This window comes from Littorina saxatilis, linkage group LG11, assembly GCF_037325665.1.
Source record: "Littorina saxatilis isolate snail1 linkage group LG11, US_GU_Lsax_2.0, whole genome shotgun sequence".
Lineage (NCBI taxonomy): Eukaryota > Metazoa > Mollusca > Gastropoda > Littorinimorpha > Littorinidae > Littorina > Littorina saxatilis.
Window position 1 is genome coordinate 29710469 of NC_090255.1, and position 22861 is coordinate 29733329.

At 42.4% G+C, this 22861-nt stretch overlaps 2 protein-coding genes across 5 annotated transcripts in view; one reads left to right on the forward strand and one right to left on the reverse strand.

Annotated features, from left to right (window-relative positions):
• Positions 1–247: 247 nt before the first annotated feature.
• Positions 248–11839, reverse strand: LOC138980219 (clathrin light chain A-like). 4 transcript variants are annotated; one of them, XR_011460268.1, is made up of 7 exons: positions 11669–11839; positions 10721–10830; positions 8357–8471; positions 6045–6156; positions 4974–5003; positions 1329–1772; positions 248–1252 (listed from the first exon to the last, which is right to left on the reverse strand). XR_011460268.1 is itself a non-coding variant. In XM_070353060.1 (6 exons), exons 1-6 carry the CDS (start codon positions 11805–11807, stop codon positions 1601–1603), a joined length of 669 nt encoding a protein of 222 aa, XP_070209161.1. In that variant the 5' UTR covers positions 11808–11839; the 3' UTR covers positions 248–1600. The 4 variants fall into 4 exon arrangements, 3 of the variants coding, with proteins under 3 accessions (XP_070209161.1, XP_070209160.1, XP_070209162.1); XM_070353060.1 differs by lacking the exon at positions 4974–5003 and adding an exon at positions 2933–2953 and having other exon boundaries at positions 248–1772; XM_070353059.1 differs by having other exon boundaries at positions 248–1772.
• A 276-nt stretch (positions 11840–12115) lies between these two features.
• The window catches only part of LOC138980213 (uncharacterized), a 38226-nt gene continuing 27480 nt past the window's right edge, over positions 12116–22861 (forward strand). Inside the window, exons 1-2 of the mRNA XM_070353052.1 lie at positions 12116–12457; positions 16029–16220. Of these exons, the coding sequence (XP_070209153.1) occupies positions 12218–12457; positions 16029–16220 (432 nt within the window). The 5' untranslated portion in view covers positions 12116–12217. The remainder of the gene's footprint in view (positions 12458–16028; positions 16221–22861) is intronic.

Below are 22861 nucleotides of genomic sequence, written 5' to 3' on the forward strand. Positions count from 1 at the left end.
GTGTGTGGTCTATATATTGAATGGTGTGTGGTCTACTTTGTCTTTTTGTTTCTACATGATCATAAATTGGCGTTATGCGTCTTGTTTCACATGCAGAAGAATACAGCCTTCTACAATACTGTTCTGATCAGTTATCACTGCTTTTTTTTTAGTGAATATAAAAATGTAGGAGGAAGATTTATGTACTGACACTTTCAAAAATGTTAAAAGGAATCTACACACACACATTTAGTAACAAACACATGTCTTGCATGAACATTAAATATATTCTGGTAATTTACCAAGGACACAAACCAAACCATTGCACACACACAATGCTCAACTGAAGTAAACTTAATTGAGATATACAAAAGTTACAATCCTATACTATCACAAACTGTATGACAATCCACCATTACAGAAGGAATGATTTTTCAGTTTACACCAATATCGATGCCTTACACATACATGTACCAAAACTAAATCTGAAATTTGGAGCATAACATAATTAACAATAAACTGTGCCTAGCACCAAAGAAAACTCCAATGCAAGAGGAGTCTAGAGTAGAAAAACAAAGCCTGGAGTAGAAAAACAAAGTCTAGAGTAGAAAAACAAAGTCTAGAAAGTCTAGAGTAGTAAAACAAAATATGTGCCCTGACTACAGATATTCTCTGACAAAGAATAACAGCAGAACCGTTGATAGGGTACATACTCTGACAATGTTAAATGACTTACTTCCCTACAATAGACATTTGTGTTTTGTTTTGTAAGAGAATTTCATGCATGAACATTTATATGTCTTGCTGCTTTAAATAATATCCGAGTCCTTCATGGATGTGACTTGGTTTAAGATTAGGAAATTACACAGGTTCAACACAAAAAAACACTGGTACTGTACCAGAAAATCTAGTTGCGTTCATTATTCTAAACCTTGCCAAGATCAAGCACTAAATCACTGCCACAAGATTTAACATATTTCTTTGAAAGTGCAAGATTATTGGAAAAGCATGTGCATGAAATGTTTGAGAAAAATGTAAATGAGTGGACAAAAGACAAGTCGCTCAGCATTTACTATCAGACATACGCTTCAGCATGGAGAACAAAAATCAACATGAGATTTCCCCAACACACTTCTTCTTCCACAAATGGTTCATCCTTACTTCGATGACTACAATCTACATACATGTACTATTTAAATAAGAACACGCTGTCATAATCTTGAACAATTCCAGTACAGTTTTCCATGGTGCAGTGAACTGTACAACTACAAGACTTTCAACATTCACTTGACTCTTGAACAGTTCCACCACAGTTTTTCATGGTGCAATGAACTGAACAACTACAAAACTTTTCAACATTCACTTGACTCTTGAACAGTTCCACCACAGTTTTTCATGGTGCAATGAACTGTACAACTTCCACATCCCAGTGAACTCCCAAAATAATGCAGTCTTACCCCAAACAGTCGCCTGCAAATGATTTCATTGCAGAGAAAGCTAAACACGGCGCACTGCTCCCTCAACTCCCATTTCAAACCATTCCTTCCCAGCCACACCAAAGTCTACGGTGAAATTACCCCAACCCACAAATAGGCGGTTGATCAGCGCGCTAATTTCTATTCTAACGAACGAGCGGCGTCTGCTTCAACTGCAGCAGGATGGAACGCATACGACTGACGTCCTTAGTGTTCTTGGAATTTTTGGGGTTGAACTCGCACAGTCGCGTGATCTTCTCCCACGCTTGCCCTGGGACCTTCTCGTCGCGATCCTTGATGAAGGCTTCCTCTGCCGCTCTGAAAATTGAGAGAATGGAATGATCAAATTCAGATTAAGAGTCCTCTGACCAATTAAAAATATGTTTTGTTGATACCAACTAATAGAGCGGTGTATGTATTAATTTTGATAATGATTGAACAAATAGTGTCAAAAACCTCACATGCAATGCACACACACACCAACCAACTACATAACTCCTGAAAGAAAGTTTAAACCTGGCACATGTCAACCCTAAGCCTGATTCCTGAGCCCGATTCCTGAGCCTGATTCCTGTGCCTTTACACTCACCAATGTAATTAGTACCACCTGCACCAAAAATCTCTCGCACCTATGTCATCATAAAGTTCAAAACCAGTAGATCGTTACAGTACTGCTACTAGCAAAGAACAACCATGAGTCTGATCAAGAAAGAGAGAACACATTAATCTTATTGAACTATTCCAGCATTCAATTTCAAAGGTGAGAATCACAAGAAAACATCAATCCAAGGGACTGTAAAACAGTACAATGGTACCTCTGTCTAAGGACTTTAAAAAGTTAACAGGAATTTGGTTGTTATACTGAGGGGTTGTAATATAGAGTCTTGGTTTGTTACGTCCGTGTCCGGGTCGGTCAATGATCCGGAATGACTTAGCCTTAGGCGTTTTGGTTGATGCTGCCCGCAAAGTGATCATATTCTTCTTTTCTTAAATAATAATACATTGTAGTAACCAGTTGACTATTAAATTAATTACCCACATGATATATACATTTTTGTACTTGTTAAATCCAGGAGTAAAAAAAACAAACAATCATGATCAGTGCTTCAATCAATTCAAATGTATAAGTATAACATTAAAACCGTTTTCTATCCTAAAATTTCAAGTCTTAATCCAACATGTCAAGTGCAATTCCTTGAGTTTAAAAATAAATAAATATGAAACAATCACTGTTGTACAACTACAAAAAAAAACTGACTGAAACACAATTTTCACAAAAACCTCAATGTAAAGCAGAAGAATTCTGGGAAAATACAAAACAACAAGTAACTGCATGTCAAACAATACATTAACCAATCTGCCTAAAGTCAAAACAAACTTCTAACCAAACAAAACAAACAGGAACTTCATGGAATAAAGGAAAATAACATGAACTTTGATGAAAAGAAGAACAAGTGGAATCAAGATAGAAGACGTACGTCAGACTTGATGACGAATATCTACTCAAAAACAAAATCAGTTAAAACATTACATTTTTAACACCACAACTGATGACAAACAAACAAGTCTTTTTTTCCACCAAACCAGCACGAGAACTCACCACTCAAGTCAACTAACAAACATTCCTACACATACCATGATTAATATTTATTGCAGATATTGATAGCTGCCAAAAATCTAAAGAACAATTCAGGACATCAACCAAGAAACTCATTCTTTTTACCTGCAAGTTTCAAATCTAATTCAAGCAAGTGCAAAGCTGAATATTAAATAACTTTAAATAAGAGTAAGCTGAGTAAACAAGAAAAAGCTGTGGAACAACTTCAGATCAAAAAAGCCAAGAACATCAAATTGCTACTCTTCAATCTTTTTTCAAATTCTTGAGAACTTCTTCTTCTTCAGCGTTCGATGATGGTTGTGTCTATAGAGAAAAATTCACACCTAATCCTTCACTAGCAGAAGTATACCAACACATCATTTGTGATAAGCCTGTTTTTACTGGAGGGAAAAAAGCTGTATCACAACAGACACAGTAAATCTCACATGTATTAATCACACTTTCACATCAAGAAACTCACAGCATTCTACTCACAGGACTACTGAACTTGGGTACACAACAATTTATCCCCCTTTACTTTGCATCACAAAGTACACAAACATTGAATGATTGTTCTGCCTGTTAAAAAAGAACAAATTCCTCTGCCATGGATGGTCAAATATCAAAAAGGACAAGAAAAATTACCCCTCATGATGAACTGTAATAGGCAAAAAAATTAACATAATGTTCCGCCCAGTGTCCTAGATGTATTTGAACTGAGCAGGGACACGTTTACTTGCATAATCCACCAAAGAATAATTATACTTTCACTATTTCGCTTTACTGTTTTCAGGCAGTTTAACAAAAATATTGTTTTTAAAACTAGTTTTAAAACTAATCAATTCAGTCCTTTAAAGGAAGTAAAACACCAGCAGTAAAAGCAACAGAGGCTGCAAAAATCAACCCTTCCCTGTGTGTTAGTTTCCAAAACAAGCACCTTTCCAAATTCCATTACGCCAGCACAAAGCTCTGTCACAATACCATAAAGATCATCAGACAAATACAATGTACAACAGGAGTACTACACCACTGTACACAATTTCTGGTAGACAGCCCCATGAAAAGCATGCAACAACAAAAATAAGCAAATATATAATATAAAAACTTGGCCACCGATACTAGCAATCCATTACAGGAGCATCCGCCTTTTCAAGCATCACCCGCAAGATAAAAACATGTTTGTGTAACTGATAACATGTTTGCTGCTCCTAAACAAGTAACTGATAGTAAAGTAAAAAAAACAAACAAATGAATTCTGTACTCCCCAATACAAGGAAAGCACATACAATACTAAATCTACATGTATGTGCTGTCCTTGTACTGGTAGGTACAGAATTCATTTGTTTTTTCAACTTTTCATCTCACCCAGTCACTTTGTTGTTTATTATATAATCATAATTGATATACCCCATGAAGTAATAAATGAAATGTAAAAAAAAATATTGAATATTGTTTTAATGAGGGCATTATAAATCGAAAATTTTAAGAATAAATTTTCATTTGATTAATATACTTACCGAATCAAATAAAGCATTGACGCAGTCTGAGATGCTAAGGTCTGAAAAGGCTACCCGTCTTAAACAATTTTAAAGGGAAGCAACCCCACCACAAAAAGTGTAAATGGAGCCTTGGTAATGACCACAGACCCGGGGAGTTACCTCCCATTGGTGTGTACTACGTCACTACCGCTCCTCAACACGTGGTCAAGATCATACGGCTTTAAAGTGGGAGGGCATAAACTATCGTTTGTAAGCCCTAATATCTCACTTAAAAAAAAGCTGATTCCCAGAAAAAATAAAATAAAAATAAAAATATACCCCAACCCATAACAAATGACAACAATTAGAACAAGGGGGAGGGGCTATACTATAACTACACAAGAACAATGTAGAGAAAGAGAGGGAGATGGGTCTCTTTCTTACCTCTCCTTCAAGAATTGCTCATTCTCAATCCTTCAAACCGGCAAGAAACAAAAACAGCAATCAACACGCGAGTCTCCCTTGTTCGTTCACACTCCACGACAAGGCTTGACTTTAAGATCATTTATTTATTAAGGGAGATTATTACTTGAGATGACCGATTTAATTAAGGGTTTGAATTTTAAAGGTTTGACACATGCGTAGCATTCGAAATACATTTAACACCTATGACTAGCTTCTTGGACTCTCACTGTTAAACCTCAAATGAACCCAAGAAGCTACAAATCTAAATAGTTTGAAACTGTCAAGGCCAGTTTTCACTGGAAAAATCGTCAGCTGTGCCGCGCACAGGAAGAATAACTATTACTCTACGAAGAACACACACGTAAACACAGCAATCCAAACACAACAAGGCAATCACTCAGTCAGCTACCTGCATGGCATTCAGTAACAAACGCAAGTCAGCCTTCAAAAATGTTATGATCAAAACATGGCAAGAAGCTGTCAAAGTGAGCAAGAAAAGTCAGAAGTCTGACCACACAAGTTGACCCTTTCAATCCCAACAGTTCCCTCACTAATGCGTTCAAGCACAGCTGCAACCCCGTCTCAATTCATTTAATTTCATCCCCACAACGTCCCTTGCCAAACCATACTGACAGCAGACCTTCCCTGTCTAGATTGCCTCCCTTACCTTTTCATGTCCAAGTGTTCAGGTTTTATCTTTTTCATTCGCAATTGTCATTGCGCTTACTTTTTCAGGCTTTCTGCTCTCAGATCTGATTTATGGAGGTCCTGCATAGTTTAACAAAAAATCTTAAGTGCACGATGAAAGCTTTAAAATCTACACGGCATAATGGAACCTTGCAGTTAACATGGAACAAAATAACCCAAAGCTTACCAATACATTTATTTTCCAAATTCAACCCTCTAGGTGCATAACCCTCGGTAGGAAGCTTTAAAAAATATTCTGCAGCTGGGAGTGGGAGTGAAAGGGTTAACCACTCAAGCATGACAAAGCATCCACAGAGATGTTAGAAAAGCGGATTAGGTAAGGTGTGAGGGGGTGCCGGGTACCTGTTGTTCTCTTTTGTTTTCTCCAGTTGCTCGGCGTGATGCTTGTACCAGTCGTCAAGCTCCTTCTTGGCCTTCTGCCGCCATTCCTCCTTCGCCTTGTCCTCCTGTTGGTCTGGAGACACAGTGTTATAATAGTAATTAATACCGTTATACCAATATGTACTGTAAGCTGCTGCCCTCCAACTGCAGAAATGTGTTTTTTCACACCCCCCGCCCTCCCCCTCTTGTTAGTCTGAAGAAAGAGTGTTGTAATAATTATTAATGCCATAAAACCAAAATGTACTGTAAGCTGCTGCACTGAAACTGCAGAAATATGGTTTTTTTCTCCCCCCCCCCCCCCCTCTTGTTGGTCTGAAGAAAGAGTGTTATAATAATCGTGAATGCTGTGATACCAATAGGTACTGTAAGCTGCTGCACTCAAACTGCAGAAATATGTTTATTTTTCTCATATCAGAATCTAAAGGGTTATGTCTCGACACGTATTTCTCTCTCTCTCGACTGTACACAGAGATAAGAACAGCCTCGCTTTCACCTTGATCCTGCCTAAAAACAATGTTCAGACCTCATGTTCAGACTCGGCGTAATGATTCCGAAAGGACTACTTTTTAGCGGTCAAGTTCAGTCGTCCGCATACTCGAAAGTGAAAAAAAGATGAAACGTTTTGCTACAGTATCGGAGGATGAACTGTCGAAGAAGAAAAAGAATCTCGTGCCAACCACTACGCAGAAGACCATCCGAGTTGTCCAGAAGAAGTTCTGAAACACGTCACGTTCCAAATCAAAAGACGACATTCTATTCTCTTACGTCACTATTCTTGGTTTACGGTACCATTCGGCGGCTTTGCTACGAGTATGACATAGTCTTGGTTGGCCGAGACCTTGAGGTGGAATGCGAGTGATTAGGTTTGTTGATTTTGCTCGGAGAAGTGGTCCGTGTTCAAGCAAGTTTCTTTCTTCTTTGAAAACAAAACCCCAAAGACCAGTGAATGTCGAGATATATATGTTAATTGGATCTGTGATCCAAACATGCCTTTTGGTCAATCTCGATGGCAGTTTATTCCACTCGCCCTACGGGCTTGTGGAATAAACTTCCATCTCGATTGACCAAAAGCCATGTTTGGATCACAGATCCAATTAACGTATAATAGTTGTAAGTTTATCAATGATCATAACTCCTCCGAAAACGGCGTATGGCTGCCTAAATGGCGGGGTAAAAAACGGTCATACACGTAAAATTCCACTCGTGCAAAAAACACGAGTGTACGTGGGAGTTTCAGCCCACGAACGCAGAAGAAGAAGAAGAATGATCATAAAATCAACAATGAGTGTACAACCTGACTTGTAATATTATAAGATGTTTGGTGGCTTGTTGACAGACCAGCTTTTTTGTTGGTCCAAAGGGACCATATCGTCTTTTGTTTCATCTTTATCGACCAAGGCCGAAGGCCGCGGTTGATAAATATGAGATAAAAGGCGATATGCTCCCCGAGGACCAACAACAAAATGCTGGTCTGACGACAAGCCACCAAACATCGTTTTTGTCATAATTTTGGTTGTGCAACAAAATGCACAATAACCCAGAGGGAGACGAATTTTTAGAATCCAACTCCGGGCCACAAAGCATCGTCACAGTAGCTCGAGATAACACGTCAACCTTGTATGTGACGTCAAACGTAGCTTGTTGACGCTTTTCTTCCAGTCTGAAAATGTACAGAGCTGCGATCATACCTGTGAATTCAGTAAGTGTTGAGCATATTTCTTTTCTTTTAAGTGTTTATGACTTTTCGTTGTGGATTTTGCGATTACAGAGATAAGTTGCAAATTGACCATGAGTCGCCGCGGTAATTATCAACATTGATTGGGTCTTTGAGAGTGAATGCTTACAATCGTTGTCCTCGGAAACACAAATCCAAAGCCACGATGGTTCCACACATCAAACAATCAGCCTGATTGGCTTTTACTTTGACAATCCACGTTTCACCTGAAAGCTCAAACCCATTCACCACCTCCAGTTATTGCATGGGGAACATGAGATTTATTTACCAGGTGTTTGTGAATGAAAACTCGTGAAAATGATGACAAAATTTGTTGTTACAATTAAAGTCTGAACGACATTCTAATGAGAAGGGCAAAAGCTGCAACACATTAAATTTTTCTGACAAAAGTTTGTCATTAACAATCGCCATGAACTCTCTCTCAATGAGTTTGAGTAGTGTGAAAAACAATCTCTTGCTCTAGTGCTTAAAAAAATGATGGTGCCTGAAGCAAGCAAGAAGGGGAAAATGCAAAATGTCAACCATTGAGGGCACAAACCTTTCTGCTCAAGTTGCTTTGCCTGTTCCTCCCGCCAGATTTTGATTTTCTCTGGCTCGGCACGCACAGTGTCTTGTTGAGAGACGGCAGAGTACGCGTCTGACGGGCCATTGGTCTGGACACAAACACAACAAAGTTACGAAACGTTCTAATGAGATTCACCTGTATGACTGTTTTACTTTTTCCCTGCCATTTAGGCAGCCATACTTCGATTTAACTTTGTATGGGATGCATGTGTAGTATTTTCCTCTTTGTACAACCACCAAACCCTGATGTGACATGGATAATTCCAGTGCGTACTTGGTCTTGTGCTTGCGCGTACACACGAAGGGGGATAAAGCACTGCTGCCTGTTAGTTGACCTAGGAGATCAGAAAAATCCCCACCTTTACAGGCCTGTACCTTGGCGGTCGCCCGATCACCCGGGGCGGGTTCAAATCGTGTCGGGCGAGTTCAAAATTTCTCTGAAATCGCCCGCTGGGTGGATTCAAATTCAGCTAAAGCACAAAGTCGATAAGCAACGCAGCCAATCGGACGGCCGGCCATCTCAAAATCTGTCACTTCTCTACTGCCCACTCACCCCCCCCCCCCCCCCCACTTTGAGAAGGACTCAGGACTACCACCAATCAAGCCCAGACACATTGGCTAGACAGCTACCCCCCTCGCCTCACTTGACCCTGTCATCACCCCTCCAGTGCCACTAGCCCCTGGCGATTGCATCAGCAGTCAAAATAGCTAGTCACTGACCCCAGGGATACTCACTGAGACATTTTCTAAAATATGTTCACACCAGCTTTGCAGGGATGCAACTCTGCTGAATCAAAAGCATACAGATCACCTGTAAACAATTCTAGGATCAGGAAATCTGAAAATCTTTTTGTTTTCATTAGGAAATAGAAATGAAATATAATGAATGCTTTTGATTATTTATGACTAAAGCTGTGGTAAATTTGGCTGGTATACAACATTCATGCTTCTGCTGAATGTAACAGTAACATTAAGAACACACACATAAAAAAAAGAAAAAAAAAAGAAAGCAACTTAGAACAACTTTTGTAGTCAGCTTTTTATACATTTTTTTCACACAACAAAAAACATAATTTAAAAAAAAAACATTTTGCTGATTTACTTTTTTTTAAAGTGTGTGTGTGTGTGTTAAACATGGACTGGGTGGCCGAGTGGTAACGCACTTGCGCTCGGAAGCGAGTTCGACCCTGGGTCAGGGCTTTAGCAATTTTCTCCCCCCTTTCCTAACCTAGGTGGTGGGTTCAAGTGCTAGTCTTTCGGATGAGACGAAAAACCGAGGTCCCTTCGTGTACACTACATTGGGGTGTGCACGTTAAAGATCCCACGATTGACAAAAGGGTCTTTCCTGGCAAAATTGTATAGGCATAGATAAAAATGTCCACCAAAATACCCATGTGACTTGGAATAATAGGCCGTGAAAAGTAGGATATGCGCCGAAATGGCTGCGAACTGCTGGCCGATGTGAATGCGTGATGTATTGTGTAAAAAAATTCCATCTCACACGGCATAAATAAATCCCTGCGCCTTAAATATGTGCGCGATATCAATTGAATAAAATAAAAATAAAAAAATAAATCCCTGCGCTTAGAACTGTACCCACGGAATATGCGCAATATAAGCCTCATATTGATTGATTGATGTGGTAAGTGAAGTTCCATAGTAAATTACTTTGTAAATTGTGTGGTAGGGGTACATAAAGGGGGTAACTTTCAGTGAGGTTTAGTGTGTGATTGTGTGACAGGGTGTGAATGTTGTTTTGATTTCTTGTTTCTTTGTGGCGGCTTTTATTTTTAATTCTTTATTATTACAAGGTTAATTATCATTATATTAAAATATAGCATTTTAGTCATCAAGTCTTGTGTGTGTTTGTGGTAGTTATTAGGCAAAAAAAAAAAAGGTCTGTTTACGGTAACATAGGCCAAAAATATAGGGTCGGTAGGTCGGGATTTTTTTTCTCTCCCAAAAACCATATTTTTACTTTATTTTAAAAAGTCTAGGGTCGCGCGAAAAAAATAGGGTCGGTCGAGTTACCGTAAACAGACTATTTTTTTGGGGGGCCTTAGTAGAGCAAATCCACATGTAGGCATTATAAGTATGAATGTACGTCTTTTGTGTATGTGCTTAGCCCGCGACGAGCTGATGAGGCGGTTGTAAGAAATCGGGCTGGTTGGGGGCCGGTTGGGATTTTGGGGGGCCGGTTCAAAAAAGGTAAGGTACACCCCTGCCTTTAAACTAATCCACCAGGCATCACCGAAATTCAAACAATCAACATTCCGAATGGGATGCCGGCGTCTTATCCACTAGACTAGTGCACCTGTCACTGTTCCGCTCAACGTACCTGCTGCTGGTTGAAGTCCCCGCTGCCAGTGCCACTTTCACCAAACTGCTCCTCTCCTCCTACCTCTCCTTGGTTTTCTTCACCCAAAGAGTCGAAACCACCACCACCCTCTGTCACAAAAGCAAAGAATATCAGAATTATAACATTTATTAAAATTTAAAGCAGATCTGTTAATAAATCAATGGTCACAATCAGGCTGGAAGATAGCTGAATGGCAATAAAATCTCTAAAAATTGGCCTGGGACCTGGTGGCCCTAGACCCATGTAGTGATGTAGTTGTACTACGTTGTAAGACCAAGAGGCATCGCCCTGGTGAGACAGAGAGGCCAAGGGAAGCAAAGCCACTTGGATTATGGATACAAATAGAATGTTGCAACTTTTTATGCAACTTGATGGCGTATCCTGGCAGCTAGAACTGTAGAACTACTGCAGTACTGTAAGTAGAAACACTTATTGGAAAGCAAAATGAAAAACATTTTCCTGACTATATTTTCCTTGAGGAAAATGTATTACTCAGGCCAAAGTATCTATTTCTCCTGAAGACAGTCGTCTGAAGGTCTTCCTCGGAAAATCTGGGATCTGAGGAGAGCTCTCCAGCCTTACAATGCCATTGATAGTATGATACACATTCATGCATACATACGTGTGTGCATTTCCACTTTTCTCTGACAGTGACACACCCTCGTAAAACTAAAACACTAAATGTACTGTTTTGTCCTACTCCTGTTTGCATCTCATTATCACCAGATGAGTTGCAACAAAAAAGCAATAAACAGGAACAACTTGAATATTACTTTTTAATGTTATGCGGACATTGGACACAATTTATTGGAACGTTCAACGACACTTGAACTTGACCATTCCAGTGGGCGTAGCACTACCACAAAATGTGGAAATTGGAATGCCGGGTGTCAAATCGATATGATTCCCTGCCACTCAAATCCGTACCTTGACTCTGTGCCGCATCATTAGATTCGAAATCTTCGAGGCCTGCCAGTTCTGACTGTTCACGAGCCAGAAACTCAGCTGCAGGATCCTCTTCAGCAGCTTGCTCAGGCTCGGCAGCGAAGGCGTCGAAGTCAGCCATGTTGAATAGAAATGACGTCGTAGACGGAAGTAATGTTTTGGGTAATTTTATTTCCCAGCTTTTGATTGGGTACTAATTTAGGCCTATTAATGCGCTCTTAATATATTTTATAATTTAAAGTACTTCTTCTAATCAAATGATTCAAGCAATGTTTGCAACATCACTTGGCTTGAATATCGAGGAGCCAGCTACAAGTATAATAATAGTTTGCAACAGTATTTTGTCGTGCTGAAAGTGTTTGTGACCTCGGTTAAAATATTATAAGTTAGCGTTAGATCAAAGCTAAACAAACTCACACAATGTTTGCCAGAGTTGGCGTCGCGTCTCGGCCTTGTGACCAGTGAATGATCCAATTTCTATAAATACAACCTGCTCTCATCGTACAAAGAAAGCATACCTGAGTTTTGACCATGGATCAAACGGCCGATATATCACCTGAACCTGACAGCGGCAATCCAAGACCAAAATCTTCGTCGAGAGTGACGAGAAAAAAGATGCAGAGAACGAGGTCATTCGTGGATGCCTTGCGAGAAAAATATTGCAGTCAGGATAACGATAACCAGTGCGATTTTGTAATTGACATCGTGATCAGAGGAAGACCACGAAACAATGGCCCAACATCAGCAGAACTGGCTCATCTCAGAAACATAGTAAGTGTGTTTTTGGTAAGGTAAGGTTAAAATGATGCGAGCAAAGGTATGAATGATGAATGGGGTGCCCCAGATTCTAACGGTACATGTACCCATACGTGTCAGCTGTGGGCTGCTTTTGTGAGGAGGATGCGTTGGGTCACAGTCACACCCAGCGCTATGTGAGAGGTGAATGAACACTTTCCGAATACTGCATGGATGCTTTTTACACTGAAAACTCAAGTTTAATTAAAAAAAGAATCAAAAAACAAGAAAGGTAGGTTGTTGGAACGTTTGTTATTGACAAAACAATACATTCACAGATATATATACCCAATGGTCTTTCAAGTGCACAGACAAACAATAACGAAAACTTATCTGGCTGATTTTTGCTTCCGCCTGCCACGAAGCAGCAAGCGAATAATAATTATATAATGGTGGATACCTTGCAAAAAAAATATTTAATAAAAAATTAATATTGTCAACCATCAAGTTTAATAGGGAGACAGTTGATCAGACACTGCAGAAAATAGAAAAAGTAGAAAAACGTGTTGTGAAAACTGAAATAAGAAATAGTCATGGATGAGCTGACCAGTAAGCATTATTAATACCTGTAAAACTAATACAATTAAAAGCCACCCTTAGGCTAAAAGCTTTCTCAGAATAAAGTTGAATAAAAAAAATAATAACTTGAGCAAAAAACACAGACTTTTAGTTTTACACTGTAAGCTGAAAAAACAACTGTAAAAGTTACTAGTTAGTAACTAAATGTATAACTTTTAACAATTATAAGTATCAGCTGGATTCTTTTGGTTGTTCAGAATAAAAACACAATTTGCATTGAACTTCATTGTGCACAGTATGCATTATAAAAACACACCACAATTGAAAACTAAACATACATTGATCGATGGGTATCAGTTAAAATTTTGTGCTAAATTATAAACGTTTTTATTCAGAGTATTCACACTTTTGTTTGGTTTTTATTCATTTGTGAGATCTACAAATCAAGTTACACCATTAGTATTGCTAGTAAACACTAAACAGCATAAATTCCAAAATGCGTTACTTTTTGTTAGACTTAGAGCCATAATTTGTATTTGAATTATTTATTCATAATTTGTTGAATTCATTTGTTATTTTCATGTTATTTCATATTAAATAACTAAGTCTTAAGCTTTGTACAATTTCCAGCCTTTTTTGTCAGAGCATAATCAACACAACATAGATCAGGAAAACTGTGTCCAAGTCATACAACTTTATAAGAGCCAAGTTTGCAAGGCATTGTGTGTGTCTAAAAGTAAAACAAAGACAGTCACATGTACCTTAGGCCTAAAATAAAAATAGGTGTGGTTACGGTAACCCGACCTACCCTATTTTTAGGGGCTGACCCTATAACTTTTTATTACATTTGTCAAAAAAACAACCAAAAAACCAAGAAAACGAGTGCAGAAAACGCAATGAAAGCGAAAGCGCTCGAATCGCACACTTATTTCCCTTTCAAGTAGGTTTAATTTGTACACATTAGAAAAAAAAGTTTAAAAAAAAAGTGATTGCCTACCTTCCACGCCTTAACCACACCTTTTTTTTTTGGCCTTACAAGGTGGCACTGTTGATCGATACAGTGGAACCCCATTTTAAAATCTCAAAAGTCATACAAATCAGGTTTTTAATAAGAGGGAGTCTTTATAAAGTTAAAATTAACCTCGAGTAAAAGTATTGAGGCTATGAACAGAAAAACTTAAGTTAAAGAGGGGGAGGGGGGGGGGGGGTTTGATTGTACAACTACAGGCATAGACTTGTTCTACCGCTAGTGTTAAGTGTCTTTGTTCATTGCATTGATCTGTGAGGTAGCATTTTCAGGACATTGGCACTTGTGCTGTGACAAAGCTTTGGCTCTTAGCCAGTTTTTGACTGCATGTGCCTTGGTAAGGTTGAATTAAAGACCTTTTTACCACAGGCACCTGAACTGAGGTGATCTTAATTTGATTGGTAAAATGTTATGAAATGAATACTCATTCTTGTAGTCTTAGCTGCATGATTGAGATCATTGCTGGTTGATTATGGTATCAACTATCATGGTATCATATGCATGACTGGTGTTTAATCATTCTGATCAAGATCGCTCAGCGGCTAATGCCAGTTATCTCTCTGACCGGACGCTAAATTCCTACGAGAATCTATCAAAACAAGAATACAGAGTTATCTCCCATATGTTGTTCACGAGCAGTGTTCGCGAGACGAAAATGATTGCAGATTGGCCGACTTCAGGAGACCGTAATATATGGTTGCATCACTGTAAAAAAAATCGTCTGCTCCAGCGAGCGCCGAAACCAAATGGTTGATTATCACTAGACACTTTTGCCATATTTAGAGTTGTTTGCACAGTAAATGCAGCCGTGAAAAATAGCTCGCTTGAAACTGTCTTACATATCAATTCCTTTGCAATTTAAAAATTACACAACACCATGAAAAATCATTATCGACGATCGCGAATCTGCTTACATCCATAACACATTACGAAAAGATCTAAATATGTAAAAAATATCGATTTCCTCGCCAGACAAGGAAAACCAAGGCATCCTGTCAGGGATAGAATAAGCCGAACTCATTTTGACCTGAGTTCAGGATGGTGTTTACTTTAATACAGTGATGGATTTTGAAAATACTGTTTCTTCTCCTCAAGGTTTTATTTTATGTGATCTAAACAAAGACAAAATTGCCAGTGCTTAACTTCCCAGAAAAAGTGCCAGATCAGAAAAAGAAAAAGGAGCTAATCATAAAACCATACTTTTCTATACCTTTAAATTTTTTTTTAAATGTTGTATAAATACATGTACAAGTGTTAGCTTGCTGTCTGTGTGTCACCTCATTTCACACATACTCCTTTCACACATACCTATGCCTATAACCATTCACACACAGCTGCTAAGGGGAATGTCATTGCTGATGAAGAAGAAAACAAACATTTAACAAGGGTTTGTGATAACGTCATGCACCTGTGAGCCACACTGGTTTCTTTGTTCCTGGGGCATTGATGTTAACATGTCATGGTGTAGACACACACTCAGCTGTGTGTATGTGTGTGTCTGTCTCTTTTTGTTTGGGATGATATCAGCAACAAAGAAAAAGAGCGCTGTGTTTATAGCTTTCTCTCTTGAGTCTCATTTTCTGTCATACATTTGAGTTTGAGTTTTTTTGAGTTTTTGACACTTCATAAACTTCCGTCAGTTGAAGCTTCATATTTATTTGCTTTATTGTTCTTGTTTTGTACATGTATTGAATTATTAACATTTTTTAGAGAAAGAGTGAGAGAGATTTGTTTAAATTTTTTCAAATTTTAAATTGGAAGTTTGAACCTCCTACTTCTTGGAGTTCTCCTTTTGAATAATTTTGGACATTTTTCTAAAATGTCTAGTTTCTAACATTTCTCTTTCTGACATCAGTAAATTTACACCCTCACATATAATACCTGATTTTCTTATATTTTAGTTTTTTTTAGGGGGTACCATTTTGCTTGTGTTTTACCATTTTGTTTAAATTACATTCTGTTTTCAAATTAAAAATATGTTTCTTCCGTTTTGCGCTCTAGGTGCTGAGCAACCGTCGTGTGTCCACCGGAGGGTTGCCAGAAAATGGACTTGTGTCAGTGTGCCCCAACGTTACTGACCTTGACCTGTCCTCTAACCTCTTTGAGAGCTGGGCAGAGTTACTTCCCCTCCTGTCACAGCTGCAGCATCTCAAGTTTGTGAACTTGAGCAGAAATCACATTACACGTCACAAGGTAAGACTATCTTTAGCGTATTATCACACTCGTGTCCTTTGTTGGCTAGTTACCTGTGAGAACATTAAGCCCCCTTGGTTTGTAAAGATTTTAGTCAAGCAGTATGTAAGAAATGTTAAGTCCTTTGTACTGGAAACTTGCATTCTCTCAGTAAGGTAATATATTGTACTACGTTGCAAGCCCCTGGAGCAATTTTTTTATTAGTGCTTTTGTGAACAAGAACTTGAAGAAGCAATTAACAAGTGGCTCCCATCTCCCCCCCCTTTCTCCGTCGCGATATAACCTTCGTGGTTGAAAACGACGTTAAACGCCAAGTAAAGAAAGAAATAAAAGCTCCCTTGGTTCAGTTCAAGGTTAGCCTCGTGTGGTTGATTGATTACTTGTGTCACTGAGTCGATCAGTGATGCAGACATTCATTTAACTTTCAAACTTGGAAACAGCACTGCAGCATTTGATACAATATGCAGTTGAATTTCTTCTACAATCAATGCATCTTTTTCCTCCGAAAACGGCGTATGGCTGCCTAAATGGCGGGGTAAAAAACGGTCATACACGTAAAATTCCACTCGTGCAAAAAACACGAGTGTACATGGGAGTTTCAGCCCACGAACGCAGAAGAAGAAGAAGAAGAAGAATGCATCTTTTTAGGATGTCTTAAATGGGGTGGGGGGTCAACTGTATTTATGACAGAACACATCAATCAATCGATCAATATGAGGCTTATATCGCGCGTATTCCGTGGGTACAGTTCTAAGCGCAGGGATTTTTATTTAAAAAATTTTTTATGCAATAGATATGTCACGTTTCAATATATCACTCAAGGTGATTATGAACCGGTTAATTACTACTAATTAACTAACCACACCACGATCCACTCTCGCAGGCATACAATTAAATAGAGTCAACAAAAGTATAAGTTTCAGACGCCTGTTTATGTATAAACTCTCCACCTCCCTCGAGCCTTCACTCAAAATATGTTCCTTTTACGTTCTCAACACGTAAAAAACCAGTGTTCACTGACAAAATGCCAGTACTATGTAGAAAATTATAGTAACACGCTGAACCCGTGTAAATACAGTCGAAATGAGAATGTTCTGTTCGAAAAGCTCTAGTTCGTGCAGGTGTCACACACCCCACGTTGTCACTACTCCAATGAAATCATAGATACGAAAAGACAACGGTGGTCAACGGGGTGCGTACGACATGGTGCACTTAGCTTTATCTCTGCTGCTGCTGCTTAGCCGGTATGCTGGTTAGTCGGTTCGCTGGTTAGCCGGTCCGCTGGTTAGCCGGTTCGCTGGTTAGCCGGTCCGCTGGTTAGCCGGTCTCCTGGTTAGCCGGTCTCCTGGTTAGCGTAGCCTCAACAGTTCCCGCCAGAGTCAGCCGTGCCGATGTTACGGGAACGAAACGAACGAACGAAGGAAGGCTGCAAACAGAAAGCATCGGTGCACTAAACATGTCAGCTACCCCTCACCCACCACCTTAAAACATGTCATCTTTAAATATCTCATCGAGCACGTGGGCCTGCACAAAACTGACTTTTTACAACAACAAAACAGCCATTTTCCGTCCTTCTCTCCCTATCTGCAAAAACCATATACAGATTAGTATTTTAGCGTCACAGAGAGTAAATTATGCGCTAACCTGGAAAGAACAACAGAGAGTATTTCATTCCACAACACAGACTCATCAACAGCGTTAAATAATGATTTATTACCTCAAAAGCCTATGATTGTAACTCTCAATGGAAGCAAAGTCCGCCTCCTCCCTGGAACAGTCTCTGTTCGTCAACAGTGACCCAAAACGTCCAGAACCCCTTGTCGAATCCTTATGCGAAAGCCATCGCCGACGAAGGAAATGTGACGACTTGTCCTCAGCAAAATACGTGGCAGAGGAAAGGAATAACTTGTGGAAGTTCCCCTAGAGTGCCGAATATGATACTCGGTGAAAAACCATCATACTCTAGTAACTGTGTGTTAGGTCCTTCCCCTTCTGCCGCTGGGTGTCAAGTGTGTCGTCCTTGAGTCTCTGACAGACCACCTAGCCAAATACACGTGACTGACCTTGTCACCAAACCAGTCCAGCTATACACAGTTTTGCCTCCCCAAGCAGGAAAAAGACACGAGAAACTCAATCCCTGAAAATCCCGTGCGCGCTGTCAGCGAAAAAAACCGTCAGCCCTATGACAGCAGAAACCTGCACTGTGAAGCTCGTGCGTTTCAAAACATCCGTGCTCGGGAGCACTGTCAGCAAAAACTCTGCTGTGTCCAATATCACGCACAGGCGCTTTCTATCATACATTGACCCAGAACAGGCACTCCACTGAGTGACGCTTTCTTGGTCTCTGTCACCCGATCGTGACACACCTCCCCTCTTCAAGACGAAACCTCGGTTTCGCTCACAGTCATGTTCTCCTCTACAGCCCGAGAGAGAAAGTCAGCTCCAACATTGTTGGCGCCCGGAATGACGCGTACCGTGAATTGGTACGGTTGGAGAATCAACGCCCAGCGCATAAGTCTGGCGTTTGCCAACCTTGCAACCTGAAGATATTGCAGAGGTTGATGGTCCGTCTCCAGACAGAAAGGTCGTCCGTACAGGTACGCTTCGAACTTCTGGATGCCCCAGACAATGGCGAGACACTCGCGTTCAACCGTTGCATACGCTGCCTCGGCCGAGGTCAGCTTACGGCTGGCGAAGCAAACAGGGTGCAAAAACCCCTCTGTCTCCTGAAGCAACACTGCCCCAAGTCCCTTCCCTGAAGCGTCTGTCCTCAGCACGAAGTCCTTGTTCAGGTCTGGTAGTCGGAGAATAGGCTGACTGGTGAGTCGCCTCTTCAGGGTGTTGAATGCGGAGCTACATTCCTCAGTCCACACTACAACGGTCGGTTGTAGTTTCTTGGTAAGGTTGGTCAGTGGTAGAGCGATTTCGGCAAAGTGCGGGATGAAGCGTCTATAGAAGCTGGCTAGGCCCAGGAAAGACCTGACTTCTTTCTTCGTGCGCGGTGGCTCCGCCTCCCGAATCTTCTGGATCTTGTCGTCCTCTGGAACGAGCAATCCCTCGCCGACAACATGACCCAGGAAAGACAATTCCCGAAATCCCAAGTAGCACTTGGACGGTTTAGCTCCCAGATTTCCGTCCTTCAACCTTCCGAACACGTCGCGCAGGGCGTCGAGATGTTCAGTCCATGTCTCTGTCGCGATCAGCACATCGTCGATGAAACTGCTGATGTCCTCGCGCTTCAATGGTTCCAAAAGTTTCCTCATCATGCGAGTGAAGACGGCACCTGCATTCTGTAGACCAAAAGGCATGACTGTCCACTGGAACTGGCCGAATGGAGTGGTAAATGCAGTCTTTGGGCGGTCTTCCTCGGCAACTGGGATTTGCCAGTATCCCTTGGTGAGGTCCAGTTTGGAAAAGTACTTGGCCTTGGCCAAGTGACTGAAGAGGTAGTCCACATCAGGCATGGGTTCCGCGTCAAACGCCGTAATCTTGTTCAGCTTCCGGTAGTCAACACAGAACCTGACGCGTCCATCCTTCTTCTTTACAAGCACAATTGGTGAACTGTAGGGAGAGTTCGCTGGCTCGATGACGCCCAACTTCGTCATGTCGGCGATTTCCTTCCTGACCACCTCCTTCTGGGCATGAGGCATGGGATACTGCTTCGTCCTCACTGGCTGTTTCTCCAGCAAGTCGAAGGTAAACTCCTCTAGATGCGTCTGAAGTGGTATGTCTGTAAGGACCCGTGCTGCATCCTTCAGGATCTCTTGCAGGTCCGCCTGCTGGTCGTCCCCAAGATCAGGTGAGATGTGCACGTCCGTGAGATCCTCACTAGCCTCCAGCGGACAAACTGGTACCCGTCCTCCTCCCTGTTCTTCCGTTGTCTCGTCCATCACGACAGCAACTGCTTCTGTCACTTTGTCCTTTTCCCCGTAGGCAGTCCTCTCTATGTAGGCGCGCAGCAGGTTGGCGTGGTACAGGCGTGCTTTCCCGTTCATGACGATCCTGTAGTCGTTTTGGCCCACTTTCGCTGTCACCTCAAAAGGTCCTTGCCACTGCAGTTGTAGCTTGTTGTGTTTGACAGGTAGAAGTAGCAACACCCGTTCTCCAATCTTGAAGCTGCGCGGCCGTGCCTTGCGGTCGAATCCTCGCGCGTAACGCTGTGCTGCTCTTCCCAGGTTCTCTTGAGCCAATTTGCAGGTCTCTTCAATCCTGTTCCTGAGTTCTACGATGTAGGTCGCTGTCGTCTGCACCTCCTCGTCAGCTTCTTCGTCCGTCCAAGCTTGACGCAGGATAGCCATGGGACCGCGTACCTGTCTGCCGTACAACAACTCAAATGGGGAAAAACCCAAGCTCTCCTGAGGAACCTCGCGGTATGCAAAAAGCAATGCTGGGATGTACCTGTCCCACGTGCGTGGTTTCTCCTGAGCTAGTTTCCTCAGCATGGTCTTCAAGGTGCCATTGAACCTTTCCACCAGTCCGTTGCACTGAGCATGGTAAGGAGTGGTGAAGTGCTGCTCCAGTGATAGCAGTCGTGCTGCCTCCGCCATCACTCCTCCCGTGAACTGCGTGCCTCTGTCGGTGAGTACCTCTGATGGAATTCCCAGCCGGGACCACATAGTAACCAGAGCCTCAGCTACTCGCGTGGCTTCAATCGATTTCAGAGGGATCGCCTCTGGGTATCGAGTAGCGTAGTCCACCATGGTCAAAATGTATCTGTTTCCGTCCTCAGACGCAGGCAAGATGGGCCCGATGATGTCCACTGCCACCCGACGAAAGGGTTCGTCGATGAGCGGCATCTTCTCTAAGGGGACCTTCCTCACCCTTCCTTTGGCAACCACCTTCTGGCACTTATCGCAGGACGCACAGAAACGTCGGACATCCGTGCAGATGCCTGGCCAGTAAAAGTGGCGCCAGACACGATCCGTGGTCTTCTTGGTACCAAGATGACCTCCCAGAATCGAGTCGTGTGCCGTTGCCATGACACCCTCGCGAAACTCGCGAGGCACGACAACCTGTTTGAATGTACCTTCTTGGTTGCTGAACTCACGGTAGAGCAACTTCTTGTCCCTGAGGAACCTTGACCTCCCATGCTTCCCGCTCAGCTTCACCTTCCCCGACTTCGCGTGCTCCCGAGGAGTAGCTAAGGTCGGGTCAGAATCCTGAGCCTTCGCGAGAAGCGCGGGGGTCACGTTCCCCAGGGCAGCTCGTGCAGCAGGTAGGGGTTTGAGAGGTTTGTCCTCTCGCTCCGCCTGTGCCCGCGTGAGCACTGAAATGACGTCGGGAGACCGATAAACGGGAACCTCCCTGGTGACGCCGTCCACAAACTGAACCCGGTTTCCAATGAGCAGGTCGCATGGAGGATCGTCCATGACGACGGCCACAATGGTCCCCGTGAACAACGGGGTTACGACCTTGATCACCGCCGTGTTCAAGTCGTAAGCGTGAGATGCCTCGGCCATTCTCACCCTGATGCTGTCTCCTGTGTAGGCCATAGCTGGAACTAGACTCGCCCGAACCACTATCATGTCTGCCCCTGTGTCCCGCAGACCTTCGCCCTTCACTCCGTTAACGTAGACGTTGCAGTGGGGCTGGAAATGTTTCCTGGAGCACGGAACGCAGAGTTGTGGGATGGTGCATGAGCTCGTGACGTCCCTGAACTCCTCACTGCCAACGAAGTGAACGCCCTTCTGGTCAGCCTGTCTCTTGTGGCAGTCCTTCTTCACGTGGCCCCGCTTGTTGCAGTAGTAACACTGGATGTCAGTTCTGGAACTCGATCCCTTGTGTCCCTGATCGTCCTTCCCGTCCTTGGGTCCTGAAGAACCCGAATTTCCCGTTTTTCCTGGCCGTGAGCCTGAAGATTTGCCGGAGATCGCCTGGGCGTCCTCGTGCACTCTGATCCAGTCGGCTGCCTCCTGAGTAGTCTTGGGCTGGTGCTCCTGCACGAAGGTCACCACCTCAGGTCGCAGGCTGGACATCAGTTGTTCCATGACTATGAGGTCGGCAAGGTCGTTGACGGTCCAGTCCTTTTCGGCCATCTCCACCCAGCGCCGCAGGTAGAGATTAAGGCGTGCCACAAACTGATGACTCAGCTCGCCGCTCAGTCTCTTGCTGTTACGCAGACGTCGTCTGTAGGCTTCCGCAGTCAGGTTGAAGCGCTGGAGTAACGCCTTCTTTAGTGCCTGATAGTCTCTCGCCTCGTCGTCATCCAAAGCGTTGTAGAGCTGCAATGCGCGTCCCTTTAAGCAGGTGCTAAGGCGGCTAGCCCACGTGGCCTCTTCCCACTTCTGGTCAGATGCGATGCGCTCAAACCGGCGTAAAAAGTCGTCGAGCTCGTCCTTGTCATCGTCGAACGTCGGCAGTCTCGTACGGTCGGCAACAAACGTCGGCGCGCTAGCCTGAGTAAGCGTACCCTTCTCGGCCTGCAGCCTAGCTAGTTCTAGCTGGTGATCGCGTTCGGCCTGTTTGTCCTGTCTGTCACGTTCGGCCTGCCGTTCGGCCTGTCGTTCCTGTCTCTCAAGCTCGTCTTTCTTTTCCTGTCTGTCACGTTCGTCTTTCTCTTTCCGTTCTTGTCTGTCAAGCTCGTCTTTCCTTTCCTGTCTGTCTCGTTCTGCCTGTCGTTCCCTTTCTTGTCTGTCAAGTTC